This window comes from Rhodnius prolixus, unplaced genomic scaffold (assembly GCF_049639745.1).
Source record: "Rhodnius prolixus isolate KJV_2025 unplaced genomic scaffold, Rpr scaffold_4, whole genome shotgun sequence".
NCBI lineage: Eukaryota > Metazoa > Arthropoda > Insecta > Hemiptera > Reduviidae > Rhodnius > Rhodnius prolixus.
Window position 1 is genome coordinate 16,761,187 of NW_027411614.1, and position 20,160 is coordinate 16,781,346.

The window sequence follows — 20,160 nt, forward strand, 5'->3', positions numbered from 1 at the left end:
TCTATAGATTTTTTTTTTTATTCAACATTTTACGTTCACTGTAATTATAAATGATCTACAACATTTACTGCTTATGAAACATGTTTGTTAGGAAAATTCATAAATAAGGGCACTTCTGAGAGGTACATTAGAAATGCTAATGTTAGGTCCTGTTCTTATATATTTTAAAGGAGAAAAAGAATTAAATTTTAAAAGCCATAAATGTATGGCAGAAACTGCGAGACTGAAGAATATTCCACAGTTGTAAATACTACTCACTTTACTGATAGGTTTTCCCTTTTCTAAGACTTAAAAAAAAAAAAAATGCGTCATATAATTAAACTTCATAATATAATATGAAGTTAATAATATTTATAAAATTCGTGTTCTTATAACGTATATGTAGATAATTAACTTTTATTGAATAATTTGGCTAGCAAAATTCTGATACGAATGGCTATGTTTTTCTAAAATATTATTTCGTTGAAAGTGCTGTTTTAATCGAAAAACAAGTCGCATGAGTTTGCATACAAGATTTTTATTTTATCATAAATATGAATATACTCGTATGGTACTAAAGATGAAAAAACTGGAGGAAAACTTCAAAAAATAAATTGGATACATAAAAAGTAAATAACCTTGTCACTTTCTAAATTGTTTTTATTATACTTCTATTAAGTAAACACTTTTTTTTTCTTTTTTTTTTTGTATTGGTTATCATTTCGCTCCTAATTATCACCTTTATGTTCAAGTTCACACGTGCGCACTTTATGACTGCCATAATTATACAATAATAGATAGATGAAATCTCCTTCGTTATGATCGGTATATGGCTTAAGTGACAGAACATCAAATTAGGTAGTCATCAGTTCTACACAACTTGATAAACTAACTTAAAGAAACGTGAACTATGTTACGTTAAATTTTTCTTTATGATATTTAATACAAAATTTTGATACCCGCGATATAAACACACAGAAAATGGTATTATATCTTTTAGATGTTATGGAATTTTGTTTTTGCCTTAGACCTCATTGTCGAGGTTAAAGAAAGCCTTGAATTGAAACTCAAGAATTCTGAATTAGATGAAAAGATTGAGGCCTTCATGAAACGTTAGTTCATTAGATTTTATAGAATTTTCGTTTTCATGGCTTTAAATGAGGTTTTAAATGAGCGGACTCTTAACTCCTTCATAAAAGGGCTACAACTAAATGGTATATTCAGGCTGCGTTGAACGCTCTAACTCTTATGTTTTCACTCCCCAGACTGGTGCTTGATTATTCTAGAAAGCTGGTAGTGCTAGATTATATTGTATATAGGCGCCTATACCGGGCCATATGGGGATAGGCTGGCGAAGTCGGAGGCATTACGCCCTTTATCGGTTCCCATTTAGACGATGGCGTGTCGTCTGAGGCAAGCACATCAAGTTTCCAGGAGTAGAAGCCCTAGCAGAGCTTACCCTGTTAGGTGAGCTCTGTAGCCCATAACCAGGGTAATTTGTAACATGCTGTGCCGGTCTCTTACTGATCTCTTTTAAGCAGCTGGTTGTTTCCTCCAATTGAACATTGTGATTTACGGAGTTCCTTCCTTCTAAAGTATCTAAAGATCTACGCTGTTTGTACTCTATTAAACAAAGTTAAATGTGTTGCAAAATTTCCATATTTAAAGGAATCAATTTATGGAGTGGAATTACAAAAATATGATTCAAATTTTTAGAACACGAGGAAAATGAATGGATTAAGAATGTAGAGAATTTTAGTTAGAGAAATTCTCGGGTGTGGGTTCAATAAGATTTTATCGATACTCGATAGAGGATATCTGTACGTGTTTTAGATAAAAGCAATTTGGAAAATTGCTGGTAACAAGGAAAGAAAGTAGAATTCAGTCTAATTTACTAAGTGATAATGTATAGTAAACAACCATTCATAGTGATAGTTATTTACGTCAGCCGCTAAGTAACCTGTATTATTAACCTGATATAAAAAGAGGAGGAAAAGTATGAGAAAAAAACAAAAACAAATTAGTTCGAACAAAAATAAAAACTAGAGGAGAAAATCCTTTGTAAATGATTAAGAAAGTAGAATTGTTAACTTCTGCTGAGGCTGATCACGTCCAAGAAACTGAAATAATACAAATCAAACGAATAAAAAGGCTGACGGTGCGCTATTCTATAAATCGCAGATCTCACTATTGCAGCTGTAAGTTTCGTCGGTGGAGTACACTCTGAATAGTTGGAACTCAAAATATTCTGCATCTCTTTTCTGTGCACAAGTCGCTTGATTAGCAAGCAGTATCTTTTTATTCATAAATGAGCAAATTAATCACTCAAACTAGTAATCGATCTCAAAAAGATATAATAAAGAAAAAAGTTGTCTCAAGTCATCTGGCATACAATAAAAGTTTTATAAAAAACGGGAGGCCATTATTTGAGTTGTCGGCTACGAAAAAATAGTTTGCTAGAATCCTATTTCTGCTTAAGCGAGTTTAGTTAGCATTTTAGTTCTCACTAATACTATAAAGGAGCAGTGTCGTAGAATTAATTCATGGGAGCACCTTTTGTCCGGTGCAGCTAATGCAAGTAATGGTGGCTTAGAGTGTCGTGAGATTTCGTTTTCTTTGACAAATTATGCAGGAGCAGGTGACAATTAGCGGCAATATTTCTGCAAACGAAGCGCTGTGCAAGTATTCTTGAATGTAGATTGTAGGCCATGTACGTGACAAAATGTAATGTGAAAGATCTCTCTCCAACCTGCTGGAATAAATGATTTGCCGATGAACATGTTGTATTGTCACCTACAATCTTCCTCGATGTAATGGCACTTTCCACATTGTTATCGCCGATGCAGTATTCAAATAATGGGTTAGATCTTTACCCATCTTTTAAAAGGTTTGGGCTAAAAATCTCATAATCTACTCTACTTGTACGATGTTTTAGCCTCAATCCTTGATATAACGTCCACAACAACATTGCTCTCTCTGCCCTGAAATGCTGTGTAACTGTTGTAAAATGCGAAACTATGTACTCCAGATGTTGTTGCTGTAGTTTTCAATGGCTTTTGCCTAAAAGCATATGTAGATGTTCTAGGGTCTTTGGTTGTACGTTGTGATTAGGCCATCGTAGTCGCCATGGAACAACTCATATTTTACTGAATATTCTTTAAGAGAGCAGATATATGTAAGATAGTTATCGAAAGAAAACAAAATATATATATATATATATATGTTTTCACTCTAGTTGTTTAACTATATTTAATTGTAGAGGTTTTTGTTGACTGATTCATTCTTTCCAAAAGGAAGAAAGACTTTCGCTAATTTCGGTTATTATTTTTTATTTGAGTACATTAGACAAGACAAAAAACACACCAACCTTACACGTAACAATGTAAACAAAATATTATAATTGTCAGTAGCATAAACCATGAAAATGTCTGAAATTGGCAAATTCTTTTTTCCCTTATAATATCTAAGTATTAGTGTCAATATCTTAAGACACTACTAAGGTTAATATATATATTTGATACTAGTCGGTGTGATTTTTGAAAACTTTGCGAACACTTTCAATCATGCTATTTTCAACACAGTAGTAATTTCAGCAACTCAATTTAATGAGTTGTAAGTGATAGATCCGTACATTATACTATCGTGCCAATTTAAAGGAACTACCACCCTTCTTAAACATGTATAACACCTAAAGTTGAAGCTTCAATGTTAAATGTTCCAAGTAAACTTTATAAATTTACATTATTGTAATCCGGATTTCAAGCTTAAAGAAATTCGACAAAACTCATTTCAATTCAGTGGAGTTGTACTTCCAATAGTTTGATTTAAACGAAAAGTTCATAACAGTAGTAGAGAATTCAAATTAACCCACTTTTAGTTGATACAAATGCATATACTATCCATTATTATCTTTGTTGAAGTGAAAAAGTTATGAAGCTATGAGAATACAATGCATTGCAAAATGCAGGTATATATAGTTCTTTTTTCCTCCCTAGATACTTTCATATTGTGTTTGGACTCCTTCCATAAGTTTTGTCCAGTAAAAAAGATAAAAATATGACTATTCAAAGGATAAATTGTCTTTGTATGTTAATATATAAATGTTGCCTTCAAAATGGACACAATTGAGGAAAATACTAATAAGATATTCTCAGGCTATTTACATTATGTTCTAAATGCTTATATTGATGACGAGTTTGATAGCAAGCGTTAAATTATTGTATCTTTTTAAAAAATTAGTTTACTTAATAAAAGCTAACGAATGTGCACGATGTGTAATTTTAACGCTAGAAAAGAATTACCTTTAAATGCCCGATCAGAAAATTATTTTCTTCCAAATATGAACGATATATCTTTCTTATTTCAACATTTTCCGAATATTCTACAAACTGATGACTTTAACCTACTGATATACTACTACATCACTGTCTTAAATTGTTTAAGAAAACGAGTTTTCATAATTAATGAATGAATCTGAGTGTAAATTGCCTCTATTTTTATTGATTACGATAACTGTTCATCATTGCGATCGTATTCTCCTAGATTGATGATGAATTGATGAAAATAAATTATTTACGAAACAGTCATTTAATTTAAAGCTACTTCTAGGAGATAAAACCCATTAAGTTATTAATACCTAAAGAAATTCTTTTTCATTATCTTTTTTATGCACCGCTACAGCATACAAATTGTTATTTTCTATTATAACCTGTTTAATTTAAATATTATTTAGTAAATTGATATGCTAACAGTCAGTTCCATTTGTATAGAGTCATTTATACATCCTCAAAAATTAATAAAGGATTGTTATTATTTTATTATAAATCTTAAGATCTGCAACTGTCATTTATTTATACCAAGACAACTAACTGTTTCTTGGTAATCCATCTAAGCGATTATTATATTCCCGGAAATAGACCAAGATGAGGAGCTCTTTACATCCTCTTTTAAGTGGTATTTTGTTATTATTATTATAGGGATCCACCCCCTAGCCTATCCAAATTTTCAACACACATTAAGCTACCCCTGCGAGCTGAGAGTCATTCTGAGTAATTGGGTAGTGAACTTCTGTTTGCTAAACCCAAAGTTCTGTACATCATCTAACTTTGGTGTGCTGTATTTACTATTAGATAATATCGGGCTGCAGTCGCAGGTACGTCACGTTTCCTTAGAAAAGTCGCTTGATAACTTTCCAATTAGAAGTAAAGTTAATGTAAATTCAAATTGTTTACAATTCAAATTTGTATAATTATTATAATAACACATGCAGTAAACAAGGGTTCATTATTTTTGAATTATTATATCGATAACGTTACCTAATAAGTTTTATTTAGAACATACAATTGCAAAGTCGTTATTACTATTGTCATTAAGATTATAAGGGTATTATTATTATCCAAAATGCGTGTTTTATTAACAATACGTTCATTATTAGTGTCTTGCTAGAACGTTATTATAACTGCGTTCCAGTTATTGATGCGCCCTAAATGATAAAATAAATAAGCAAAACTTGACACAGGCACTTACAGTACTGCTAATTTCCGGGGGTGGCTGACCTGCAGGAGGAAACAAAGTGGTGTTTAAACTCACACGACTTTCTCTAATGTAATTCAGTTTCTTGAAGCTTATACAAAAAACCTGAATTAGTTGAATTCAATATTAAATCAGACTCCTGGAAGCCAGATGGACTTCCCACTTGGAATTTCGGTTCATTTACCTTCTTATTAACATAGGCTTCATCAAGGAGGTAGCTTGTGGCAGCTCACCCACCCTAGAGCTCGAGACAAAAAAGTAATAAAATAAAAGAAACATGGAGAACTCACGAAACAACTACGTTTTTATCGAATTGGCAACAAAACTGAAATCTCTTTACATTAATGGGTCTTCAAAGACGTGCGCAATATACGTTTAAAGTCACATCTTCAGAAATACTCATACATTCATCTCTCTTTACTGGCCTGTCATGACTAATTGCTAAAAACTTGTCACTAACCAGACTGAATGAAGATAAAAAGTTCAGTTTATTAACAATAACTTAGTGGGAATATGATTTCAAATAGTTTTTTTTGTTGTTGTTGTTTTCTTTTTTGGCATTGGCTTCCGCCATACAGCCAGCATCGTCTAGGTGCTTATCACTAGAATATCACTCACTCTCCATTCTTACTTATAAATACATTCGCTTCACACATTCATCCCTCTACTATATACAACTATTAACATAAACTACAGCTAATGGATGGATCAGTACTCTATATTCCTGCCATCCTTATAGCTTAACAGAAATTAAAATCATGTAATCCTTCTCTAATCATTTTCTTCCATTCATTCTATGACTTTTAAATACATTCATATTTCATTGCTAGCTCTGCTATAGACTTAAGCACATATACGAGCACCAACTCGTATGTTGGTGGAGAATGTCTTCGAAGCGAAATGGTGCATCTAAATACCTGTATATGTCGTCAAACATTCGTTTACTTCTACCACATAACGTGGACATATCATTATTATATGTTTGAAATCCTCCTCCTCATTGCAATCTACGCAAAGAGGAGAGGACCTTTTGTTGATCCTGTGTAGATATGATCCGCACACCGCGTGGTTCGCTCTCAGCCTGCTTATTGTCGTAACAACTCATTTATTAGTGACAGTTCCCTTAAACCATGGTTGTCTAGGTAACTGATCTGCCATAGTTTTATAAAATCTTCCTTTATTACCATTACTGTAATCTGTCTGCCATAGCATAAACATTTAATAGTATTAAATAGATTACAACATCATTCAATCTTGTCGTTGAGTTCGTTAGATTTTCAAAGCATTCAAAGTGCTGTTTTGATAATCAGAAGGTCACTATGTCTATCATCTTTTACATTCCTGTTGATGCTTAAAACGATACTTTAGAGTTGTCTTCTTCAACTTAGAACGTAAAGATTTAGGATAGATATTACATCCCGTCTGAAGGTCTACCCTCATTTGTTTTAGTTGGGTACATTAGTGCATCGGTATCCCCTTCATCTTGTTAGTATGCTCCACACCAAAGTGGACCAATTAATTGTTACAAATGTTATTTAGCAATTGATTTTATATATTTCTCATACATAAAAATAATCTACCTTTGAATTTTTTTTTTTTTTTTTTGGCCTTCTGGGCGAGCAGATTAGCCAACCTTTGAATTTAATTTATAACTAATTTCATAATAGAATATAATTTGTGTAGGCAACAATCTTGAATGCACAATCATGAAAAAAAATAATTCAGTAGCATTCCACTAAATTTAATTCACTGATTGCTTCAGCAGTAAACCGAGAACGTAATATGTACAATCGAAGGTTATTTGTTTATCGCAGCAGTATCTTTGCTTATCAGCTTACTCTCTACAATCACTTGTAAACAATAAATTCATCCTTTTTTCTTTTTATTAGTTCGCGTTGCAAGAAAAGTGCGTCGTTCAATTATCAACGTCCGTTGTAAAATCAATGTTAGGTAGTTCTCACGATCTTCGAATGTTGTGTTACTAAGGTTCAGTAGGCCATTGGTCATTATCAGAAGCATGGGTTCGACCCAGTCATTTTGGCGTTTGCGGTTTAGGTGGTTTCCTAAAATGCTTCACCATATCTTTTCAGATTGCGGATATACCAAATTTAAGTACTCACTGCAAATACAATTTAAATGCTTCTTAAAAAAAATGTAGTTATAAAGGGCCCCCTGCATTCTTGCAGAGTTCTTCATAAATTCATTAAACCATGTGAATAATCAAATTTGGCTAGTAATCAAATTAGTACTCACCCTCCTTTCCATATATTTTAGTTACTTTTATTCTTTTCATTGAATGCATCAGTAAGAACAAATAATTCGTGAGATTACTATAGAAATGGTTACTATAGATTACTATAAGACCAAACATATAGTTGGTGAACCAAATGACTGAGATTAATTGGTTTATATCTCACAAATTACACATGTTATTTGCCATCTAAATATTCTGCTATTTCTAATCTAACTGCATAAATAAACGCTAGTGGAAGTTTTCAACCAGCAATAATCGCACCTCAGGTGCCCTTCATTGCGCATGGTAATGAAGGGACACCAGCGTCATCTGTGGCGAAGGAGTTTTTTCGTCCGAGAAATGGCTATTCCTCATCGTTGTTGTCAAATAAATTCTAAATACAGAGGTGAAGGTAAGGGAAATAATGTTTTTTTAGACATACATATGCTGCATATGATGTGGCGGGTCTAAAATCAAAAATATTTAATATAGAATTTGTATAATTTTTACGAAAATTTCTGCTGTTTCTGTTATTTGAATGTTTTGTAGTTGAAGATGTTTTCTTAAAAAGAAGTTTAATGATTATGATTTAATTTTTGTACCAGCTATTAAGCAAAGCAGACATGGAAGAGCAAGTGGTGGTTATCTATGGTATTAAAAAGATATTTATACTCTAAAGTTAAATAAAATTTGTTAAATTTTCAGGTACCGATTTAATTGAAATTAATAATGAATCTGAAAACCATTATATTCTGCCGGTCTATTTAAATTGTAACTCATGGCAATCAGATATTAATTGACTCTATGATTTTTAAACAAGTTTCAGAATTTACAATTTGTATTTATCGGAGACTTTAATGGGAGAATTGATGATAAAAAAACAGTACCTAAAGAACTAATTTCTGGTTTAAATGTAGACATTTATAGATACTGTCAATATAAGTGGGCAGTAATTATTTTATCTTTTCCAAGATTTTAATTTGATGATTTATAATGGCCTCGTAAAAGGAGACACTATTGGGGATTGTACTTTTATAGGAGCAAGGAGATGCTCGCTAATAGAGCTGTGTGTTTTATCAGCTGAATTAATATCGTATGTAGAGTCTTTTCAAGTTTTAAGAAACCTTTCTTAGATCATATGCCCATGGTGTTGAATTATAGCCCAGTATTGAAGAGGTCTATAGTGAAGAAATTGAAAATAAAATGTATAAAACATTTATTAGAACTAATGCGCTAATAACAGGTGTAAACTAATGAACAGTGCTGCGTAAAACTATGATATGGTTTACAAAAAAAAACAATGTTAGTTTGATGATGATTGTTTTAAAGTCTCTAAGCATTTATGCAGTTTGTTAAATATCTTCAGAAATACTAATTCCGTTACGATGAAATTATCCTATTTAAAAATCAGGAATGAATATAAAATTTTGTGTAATGTTAGTAAAAAAAAAGTAGTATGCAGAGATTATCATTAATGAATTTAATAAAGTTAAAGATATGAGCGATTTCTGGAGTACGGATACACTTTAAGGAAAATGAGTACATTTTAAATAAAAATGTATCTGCTGTAGAGTGGATTAATTATTTTAAAAACCTCTTAAATCAACCGCTAAATGCCACCCGAGTTACCTACGCAGAACCCTAAATTGTTAATGACTTCTTTGAAATGACGAATTTATTATTAGTCTTAAATAGAGCGAAAAAACAAAACTCCGGGTACAGGTTGGATATCATATGAATTTTGGAAAAGTAGCCCTAAGAGTTTTTTAGAAAAATTATTTATAACCTGATGAACGTAAGGGCCTTAAAAAAAACATGCATTTGTGTAGCTCGACACAGGTATGGTGCCAGAATGACTTATCACAGAACCTTTCGAGACATTAATGGGTCTGAAACAAGGTTGTTTGTGGAGTCAATTATTGTTTTCCTTGTTCATTAATGATATTTATGATTACCTTGAGCGTACCGCAATTAAAGCTTTGAGGTATGCAGATGATTTGGGGTTACTGGCATCGAATAGGTATTCTCTTCAAAAAATGATAAATTCCCTATCTGAATACTGTTATTTGTGGAACTTATTCGTTAATTAAAAAAAAAAAGAAATCATAAATTATAGTATTCAGAAATGTTGGCTAGAAGAGAAAAATGGTATTATAAAGATGAAGTAATTGAGGTCCTTAATACCTATAAATACTTGGGTGTTACACTGTCATGTAAACTATCTTCGGAATAGCATTTTAAAGAGAGAGCGAAGAGCGCGAAATTTGTTTTGAATACTTTTAAGAAATTAATAGCACATAAAAAAAAATTACCGTTTGGATCTAAATTAAGTGAATTCAGGGCAGCTTCACGTGGAATTTTGTGTTATAGCGCATAGGTGTGGGGTATATAACAGTTTAGAGATTTTACTATGTTTTGTAAAGAAGTGATGCGGATTTCCAAGATATATTCCAGATTTTAACATTTATTTAGAAACAAATTTGAATCTAATATTCCTGCTTACTTTCAAATGTAATTCGAACTACATAAACAATTCTAGACATCCTTATATGCTAACTAGAACAATAATAGAAAAGAAAATATTCTTGTACAAAGGGTGGCAAGCATTGTACACTAAATGCAATGTTAGAATAGATGAGCTAATGAATTGTGATATATCCACCTCGGATATTATAGGAAAATTGAAAACAGTCAAGTTGAAGAATTTAAGTTAAAAGATTGAAAAGCAGATTGAATAGTTACTTTACATAAAGAATGATGGTTTTTGTTTTCGAACGTTATTAGATTATAATAGGTAAATTATTGAGGTGCGGTCAATAAATATTGAAACAAATTACTTTTTTTTACACCGACCTTTCGGTAAATATATTACCTTCTTCAGGGTATTGTAAAGTATGTGAAGTTTAATGTTAAGCTACATATCCATAAATGTTGTCAACATTTATAAAAACATTACTATTATTATTATTTATTATTATTATTATTTTTTTTTTTTTTTTTTTGGCGCATCAACAGCTGAGGTTATTAGCGCCCGGAGCTTTTTCCAGTGCACTGCCGGCCTCCGGACAGTGTTCTCTCGTTACAGACAACACTGCCCATCACCGGACAGTGAGCTGTAAAAAGCTCCTAGGAAGAGAAAATCTAAGGGTCAGCTGCTGGATTCGAACCCGGGACCTCCGCGTGGGAGTCCAGTATGCTAACCTCATAGCTAATCCCTTCCCTTATTATTATTATTATTAAGCACTGTATCACTAGTCTTATCTTAGTTAAAATAACTTGTGATTAACAGAAAAATAAATTTTGGTCTCCTCATTAACAACACCAGAAGACAGGTGTAGATCTTCATTACCACTATTCTGCAGGTGTGAAGACAGTGTAATAATATTAATTCCCTCGAGGTTTATTTAAATTCCTCTTTTTATTCTTATTTGGGTCTTATTATTTTTTTATTTATTCTTTTATTTTGTTTTCGATTATTATTATTTAACTGATCAGTCATACTATTTGCAGAGAATTGTCCAGATGAACGGAAATTTCAATCTCCAATCGATATTATTACTTGTGACACCAAAAAGGTAGATTTTCCGCCTTTGCGTTTGGATAACTTAAATTCTGCAGCTGATGTTACCATAAAAAACACTGGAACAACTTGTAAGTCAATTTTTAATTTGTACAATAATTATTATTTCAGTATTTGACTGTTAGAAAATTTAAGAACTGTATTATGTTATAAAATTTTAATTGTTTTTTTGGGGGATTTCTGATCAATCATATTACTGCAACCAACTTTATTTCCCAGATCAATACCATCAATTAATGTTCTTGTCCAATGGATGAATTTCAGTCAGTTACAAAATACCGATTTTTGCCAGAAAAATCACCAGTAAAAGTTAAAAACCAGAAAATTTAAACATTTTCAGAAATTAGATGGAATTAAATATATATATTGTAAGGTTTTTCCCCAAAAAAAAAACTTTACTTACACAACTAATGCCTGCCACTAGTTATTAAATATGTGGGTTTGTTTAAATAATAAAACTCGCTAAAGTTGTAAGTAATAACCTGATTTATTAACACATTACCTTTACTCACATTAACATTTACTATCAACTAACGCTATTCATTACAGTCACCATTTACAACAGTCACAACAGTCTACTGTTACTTATTCACTACGTAACGCCACAAAACTGTTCCACGACTGACCCCTGGTCCACACTGCACCGAATTGCGCTAGACTCAACCGCACTAGCAAAGCTCTACTCACGAACTGATTACCTGCCCAACTGGCTAACACTGAAGCACTCCGTAACACTGACTCTCCAAGACTAACTCATAAACTTGACTAATAACTATAAACTCTAATAACTCCTTAAAACTTGCTTAAAAACTGCTTAAAAACTTAATTGAAACTCTTCTTAAAAACTCGATTAAAAACTGACTTCTCCAGCTGTGTCGACCTCCTTTTAACTGCGTGCCTCCCTCCAACTGGGACTGCCCTCCTCCGACTCTCTGAGCATAAGTTTCCACGCCCTCCTGACGTTCATTGGCTGGAGAAAACATACTGCCACCACCTCAGCTGTGAGCCGCCTCCTCCCATTCTCCGTCTCTCTCCAACTCCGTCTGTCTCACTCTCACCTGTCAATCACAGGCTGGGAAACACATATGCCACCACCCCAACTGAGGCCTTTCTCTTAGCTGGCTTTTACACAGGTCACTAACTCCTTGAACAATCTAGCCCCTTTCCTTTCTAGTTCAAGTAAAGACCGGCCCTTTTGTCTACACAGTGGTGGCCTGTTACCGGCTTTAGTCGCTTAACCCCTAGAACAATCTAGGCCTTTCTTTTCTGCCACAATTAGATACCGCCCCTTTTGTTTATGCAGTGGCGGCCTGTTACTGACTTTGGTCGTTCAACCTCTAGAACAATCTAGGCCTTTCTTCTCCGCCCAGGTCAACTTCGTTACAATATATTATTTTTTTTACTTTCACCATTTATGAGCATTCTCCCCTTATTCATTGAGGTCACAAATGAAATAATTGCAAATTTTATATTTTTAGTTTTATTTTTAAAACAAATATAATGACCAGCAAATTTAATTTGTATTTTAGTGGAAGCCTCTCAGGCACAGAACGGTTCTATAACAGGCGGTCTCTTGCAGAAAGTATATTCATTTTCACAACTTCATTTTCATTGGTCTTGTAAAACCGGTGAAGGCAGTGAACATCTAATCAATGGAAGACGGTAAGAATTATTTTATATACATTTTTTTTTTTTTTTTATTAAGAAATACTTTAAGCTCTGTTCTTGGGTATTAATATACGCACATTTTTTAGTTGCTTATAACTTCAACCATTTTTCCTCGTTTTTTAAATATAATTTACAATGAGCAAAGTCCATATTGTTACTATCCACTTTGAAGATTAAACCAAATTTTAATTTCTTAAACCATTGCAATAAATACTTGATAAAGAAGAATTCAATTTTATCTTTTACTTTCCGTAAGGAATCACTAACCATTTAAGTTTAAAAACATAAGTAAAGTAAAGTAATGCCTATTTTTTTTCAGGCGGGCTTTACGTCCAACTACCAATTAGGTGTCGTGGAAAAACATAAGTAAAGTAAAGTAATGCCTATTTTTTTCAGGCGGGCTTTACATCCAACTACCAATTAGGTGCCGTGGAAAAACATAAGTAAAGTAAAGTAATGCCTATTTTTTTCAGGCGGGCTTTACGTCCAACTACCAATTAGGTGTCGTGGAAAAACATAAGTAAAGTAAAGCCTATTTTTTTCAGGCGGGCTTTCCAACTACCAATTAGGTGTCGTGGACGGAGGCGACTAGCAAACATACTTTACTTATGTAAATTTCTTTTATTAACCACTAAATAAAATCCAAGGCCTAAGACCGAGAATCGAACCCAGTACCACAATACATATTAGCTTTACAGGTCTCGCCTCGGCTACCGTGGCGCCTAAAAACATAAGTAATCATAATATATTATTTTTTAGATATGCCATGGAAGGCCACTTTGTATTTTCACGATCTTACGAAATAGATGTTTCAACCACTAAATTGGATGAAATAAGACAATCATATTACTATAACAAATGTTTGGAAGTTAATCCATCTTATGGAAATTGTACAGCAGAAAACAATGATGCTATAGTTTTCAATGATTGTGACAATGAAATAAATTTAATACACTCTTGTGATGTGGAGGCAGAAACTGAACAAAGAACCGAACAGATTGCTGCCAGAAATGCTGGAAATCAATTCGTTTCTTGGATAGAACAAAGAGAACCTAATGGAAATCCCTGTGACAAAATTGAAACAACTAAAAAGTATTCTGACGCTGCGGCCCAATTTTCTAAGCAGACAGTTACCATCAATGCAGTTCTAGCAGTCTTTTTTGTTGTAAGTTTGAAATATTCTTGTTTATATTAATTTGCTTAATTGATTCTCATATAAATAACGAACAATGGTGTTCAAGTGAATAGTTTTATCCAATTTTTCATGTTTAATTACAAGTAAAATAGCCTCTTTATTTTCTGTTGCACAAAAGACGCAGATTCTAATTGCGAATTAACATTCACTTTCTCTTCTCTTATATTTACCCACAGAATTGTAAGGTAACCTCTTTTTTACTTTGAATATTTTTAAGATTTTGATTCAGTAATTTTTTATAATGTTGATATAATAATCTTTGATTTGGTCCAAAGGAATAATCTCAGGCTAAAGGCATAAAAATTTAAAATTATTTTTACAGATGAAACCATTCTACATACTGCGCCTAAGAAATTTCCGATATCCATTTAAAGATTTCGGTATTTACTTTGGACCAGACATGAGTATGGTATCAAATATAAAATATACAATTAACAAAGCTAACAAGATTTTCAAATTGTCTCTTAGACTACCAGGAACTTCAAAATTTTGATCACTCTGAGTCCTTTGTCTCACTCTAGTTCGCCTTCTTTTATAATATTAATATATTTTGTTATTTCTTCCCCATACCAAGACATTCATATTAAGTAAAATTTAAGACGTGCAGAAACGCTACTTAAAAAGTGACATTACTCATCCAACTAACCAGCTCATCAAGTAATGCTGCATCTCCCTCTCCAGACACCTGAATCTTGCAGACTTACTCAATAATTTATCTTTACTTACAAACTGTTGTAGGATCTATTAGAGTGTCCCGTCTTGTTACCATTAGTGATGGGCTATTTGAGCGGACTCGTTCCATTGGAACGAGTCCGATGGTGGAACGAGTTGATTCAAATCCCTATTTTTAAAAAAAGTGATTCCGCCCCGCCCCAAAAAATTTAGGCAAATAAAAATGAAAATGAGGCAGCAGAAGGTTTGGAACGATTAAACATAAGAACAAATGTCACGCAATTTATTATATTATTATATCATTAAATGTTAGCTTTCCCAGTTAATAACAAAACTATATTTCTTTAACACACATTGAGTACTATCCCTAATTTCCAATTGCTCTGATAAATATAAAATTAACAACGTAATACAAATATTAACACAAAAATAGGCTAGTCAAATATAAATTAAAGCAATGCAGTTTTGTCATTATCTAGCTTGACCACTAGAAGACTGGAGTTAACTTACTTCAAGAGTATTCAAGGTAGAGAAACGGAAATGGGTAGGAAATTATTCCATAAAAATTCTAACCCTTCAAAATTATAATTACTCATAATATTTATTAACTAAGAATTGAATATCAAGCTTTTAAAATATTATCTTATTGTTTTACAAAAAGAAAAAGCTGTGTGCTTAATCTTAAACTTAGCGCTGGACACTCTTACTCTCATCTTCATTGGCGTAAGCTTGAACGTGTACATGTCAGCTAGACGGTCAAAGTAAAACTGGGCCAAAATTTAGTATTACCTAACTGGTTTACTTAGTGTAGTATCCCTCCCACTCTATCACCTATTTCACAAACATTCATCGATTGAAAATATTTTTTAGTTAAATATTCGTTTCATTGGAATACAAAAAACATTATAACGCTTTCTTAAGATGATTTGAATTTTTAAAATTTGTTTTTGTCCATTACTCTTATAAAATACGAAGAATTTCAAATAAAATATAATATACAAACACAGAATGATCTAGTGTGCAGGTGGAGTCAGTCGTAGTTTCCATGACAACGGAACCGTTAAACGACTCCGGCCCAGCTCTAGCATTTTCATTGGTTAAATCCACTGGAGTTGGTGGAGTCGAATCCGGAGTGATTTAAATCCTTTTGAAACCGGACTCGTTCCATTTTTTCGTTCACTGAATCTAGCCAATAGAAATTGCTGGAGCTGGAACCGGAGTTGTTTAACGGTTCCATTGCTATGGTAACGAGGACTGACTCCACCTGCATACTAGATCATTGTGTTTGTATATTATATTTTATTTGAAATTCTTCGTATTATATAAGAGTAATGGACAAAAACAAATTTTAAAAATTAAAATCATCTTAAGAAAGCGTTATAATGTTTTTTGTATTCAAATAAAACGAATATTTAACTAAAAATTATTTCCAATCGATGAATGTTTGTGAAATTGGTGATAGAGTGGGAGGGATACTGCAGTAAGTAAACCAATTAGGTAATACTAAATTTTGGCTCAGTGTTACTTTGACTGTCTCACGGTTATGTACACGGTTAAACTTACCCAATGAAGATAAGAATAAGAGTGTCCAGCGCTATGTTAAAGATTAAGCACACAGCTTTTTCTTTTCGTAAGATAATAAGATAATATTTTTAAAGCTTGATATACAAGTCCTAGTAAATAAATATTTCTTTATTTATGAGTAATTATCATTTTGCTTGAAGGGTTAGAATTTTTTTTATGGGAATAATTTCCTACCCATTTCCGTTTCTCTACCTTGGATCCTCTTGAAGCACGTTAACTCCAGTCTTCCAGTGGTCAAGCTAGATAATGACTAAACAGCATTGCTTTAATTTTTATAATTGACTAGTCTATTTTTATGTTAATTTTTGTGTTACGTTGTTAATTTTATATTTATCAGTGCAATTGGAAATTAGGGATAGTACTCAATGTGTGTTAAAGAAATATAGTTTTGTTATTAACTGGGAAAGCTAACATTTAATGATATTTTTTAATAAATTGCGTGACATTTTTACTAATGCATAGGGTAAGTACAGAGACCGGAATCGGTGAACGAGTTGTTGGAATCGATTCCAACCCTGGAACTGATTCAAATCCAACGAGTCCAAAGACGGACTCGTTCTGCCCATCACTAGTTACCATCGCTCAACTTTCACTTACTACCTTGCTTGACAAAACAAAAATTTACATTTGCTAAATCTTACATCACAACTATCTTAAAAGCAGACGTTTTACACAGTTTATAAGATTCCTCACTACTTAACTGACAGTGATACTTTTAATATTACAATGACTAACTTAAATACAGCAACTTAAAAAAATTCCCTAATGTGATTCTTCACATAAATTTACTTTAAAATATTTATTTACAAATCATGCTTTAGTTCGTTTAGATAATTTGTACTATTGTCACTGTAAGAATTTTCAACTATTTGTGCAATCAGTTGCATTGTAAAATTGGGTATAAACTCGTTGATTAGTAAATAAACAAATAGGAGATTAGCTGTTCACTGAAGATCTTTTCTAACGGCAACCATGTCCAATTTTCACAATAACCCCCCTCACTCATTACATAATACAGTCAAGTAGCAGATATAGTTGATTCTAAAGACTACGTGGGTCAATTGGTAAGGAATCCCTTAATTAATTAAATTCTTTTAATGTTTTGTTGTAATTAGCGAACTATGGTTGACGGAAATCTTAGTTGATGAATAGTTCGTATTTGTATCGCTAGCCATGTTTGGATACATTATCTAAAATAAAAACTGCAAAATTTCAAGACAGAGTAGACCTAATTCTCCAACCATCATAATCAGACGAAACTCCAGTTCGACATTAATGTCGTGTTTTATTATCTGTTTCAACAATTCAAGAATTCACTGGTCAATGTTCCATGTTGGGATGGACATTTGAACATTTCGGATTTATTCGTTTGAGAGAAGTACCGGGTAAGTTCTTCTTCCTTCAGTGAATCCATCTCTTCTCTTTTCAATTAACCAATTATCAACTTAACTCCGAGCTTAGAGTTTTGACTCTTTTAATGTAACTCCTTGATGTGCTTCTTAAAGATGGAGATGAGTAAAGTATGAAACACCCGCTCATATTGTGGACGTTTAAGTCAGAGTGAACTGCTCTCTCTTAAACTGACGACAGTAATGCCTATTTTTTTAGGCAGACTTCAAGTCCAACTACCTAATTAAGTGTAGTGGATGAAGACGATTAGCAAACGTACTGCACAATGAATATCTCATATTAAATATCAAATAAAATCCAATGCCTAGACCGGAAAATAAACTCAATACCTCAATTCAACTTAGCTTGGTGGGCCTCGCCTCTAACTGCTCAGCAAACTTTGTAGTAAGATAAAGACCGAATCCCCAAGTCATACAGTAGCTCAGCAAAAAACTGGTCCAGAGAAATGGATGATTCAAATGTGCCTAGAAAACTTCAGTTATCTGCTAAGTCTACAGGACCTCAATCCTATCCTGCATGGGACAAAACTAGAAGAGAAATTGGAAACCATCAATTATCAGTGGATATGGAAGTAACTAAAAACTTTCGGGTTCAAAGACATTAGGTAATTAAAGTTTTTGAGAAAAAAGGAGTAATTTAAAGAAATAAGTTTTCTGTTGAAAAAAAATTGTCATTTAAACAGTAAACAGACTTTTTCAGCTCATTTTTTCACAAGTTACCTTTTCCATTTTTGTATTCATCACAGACTAGTGTTTGCAAAAGTTGATTTATGCTGTAAGTAAAATGTAGAGCAAAACTCAATGTATAGTATTTTGTTTGCATTTTTTCCTCTCCGTCTAATTTAAATTATAGTAAGATAAACAAATTGAACACTACTTTTTCCTAATATATTTTTTCCATAATTTTTTCCTTTAGAAATCAGAAATAGCTCCAAAGTATGATCTATTAGATAAGGCAAGAGATGTTGTGAAAGTAAACAGCACAGTTGAAGAAAGGGGCAAATTTATTTCTCAGTTTGTAAATTTGCTAAATCTAAAAGATGGTTTCTACACTTATTCAGGCTCATTGACTACACCTCCGTTCGATACGAACGTTATCTGGCTAGTTCTTCCACAACCTCTTCTTGTTAAAAATGCTCAGGTAAGAATTTTAACTTCAATGATTCTCTACTCACTTTTTGTTTAGTATCATTTCTAAAATTCTCCGTAGATTTTCTATTATACAGAATTATCAGCATCTATTAAGCGAAACTATACAAAATATACATATCTACAAAAAGGCTAGTTCACATTATAAATAATATCTTCTTTTTTTTCTATAATTTAAATATCACACTTTATCATAATTCATTTTTTTCAATCATTATGGATAACATTGAGGTTACCAAGTTACCCCCTGTTCTCAGATAAGTCTAGGAAATTGACAGATTAACATTAAATTTGGTAACAAACGCTTTAAAAAAAAAAAAAAAAAAAAATCCCAATCAACTGTTGTAACGTTTATTACCAAATTTTAATTCACAGTATTACTACTTTGAGATTTTTTAAAAAAAGTTTATTTTATTAATTTTTTTTATTTATTATTATTTATCATTTTTTTATTAATCCCCATAAATAATGTTCAACTTCTTTCAATAAATAAATTTACATCTTTATTGTATGGAGTACTTGAAGTTTTGAGTTCTGGCTTTTCATCTAGGTTATTGGATTGAGCCATAAGGTTTAACTAAACGCATCAATCTCCATAGAATTCAATCTCTAAAGTATAACATACTTCGATTTGTAGTAAACGCTCCTTTTTAAGTTTCTTAACAAACAGCACATGCAGATCTTAATATTCCTGATTCTGAAGTTCTGAAAAAAATTAGTAAAAAATATACTTCTAGATCAGTGGTTCAACCTTTTTTGTTTTGGGTATCAAACATGTCCCAATTTTGAAGTGCTTCTCTAAATATATTTTATTCAGTAACATGATTGATTATGGAAATAAATGGCAGAGGATTTTTAGAATAAATTGGAATTTTGTTTTATTTGATGTTTATTTACAAATTAAATGGCAAAGAATTATTCAAATTAACAAGCATTTAGCAAAACAAAATTTAACATTTTTAATTTTATTTTTCTCTCCTCAGGTGAATTTATTGTGCAAGTTGAATTCTGAAGAAGGAGGACTCATTGAGGAAAATTTCCGAGAAATACAAAAATTATATGACAGAGTGGTATGCCGCAGGAAAAGCTTAATTAATGTAGAATTTTGTTGAATTCTATAATGTTTAGATTAGAAATAAAGAGAAGCTATTTTATCTTT

General features: G+C 32.2%; 1 protein-coding gene across 2 annotated transcripts in view; it reads left to right on the plus strand.

The window, feature by feature from the left end:
- The window catches only part of LOC141455919 (carbonic anhydrase 2-like), a 22,551-nt gene extending 2,391 nt beyond the window's left edge, over positions 1–20,160 (plus strand). The window contains exons 1-6 of one of the 2 annotated variants that reach the window (XM_074131412.1): positions 7,625–8,156; positions 11,255–11,395; positions 12,854–12,986; positions 13,752–14,157; positions 18,769–18,993; positions 19,985–20,160. In XM_074131412.1, the coding sequence (XP_073987513.1) occupies positions 8,048–8,156; positions 11,255–11,395; positions 12,854–12,986; positions 13,752–14,157; positions 18,769–18,993; positions 19,985–20,113 (1,143 nt within the window). In that variant the 5' untranslated portion in view covers positions 7,625–8,047 and the 3' untranslated portion in view covers positions 20,114–20,160. Of the gene's footprint in view, positions 1–7,624; positions 8,157–11,254; positions 11,396–12,853; positions 12,987–13,751; positions 14,158–18,768; positions 18,994–19,984 lie in introns of those variants that run through there. The other variant, XM_074131413.1, reaches the window with a different exon arrangement.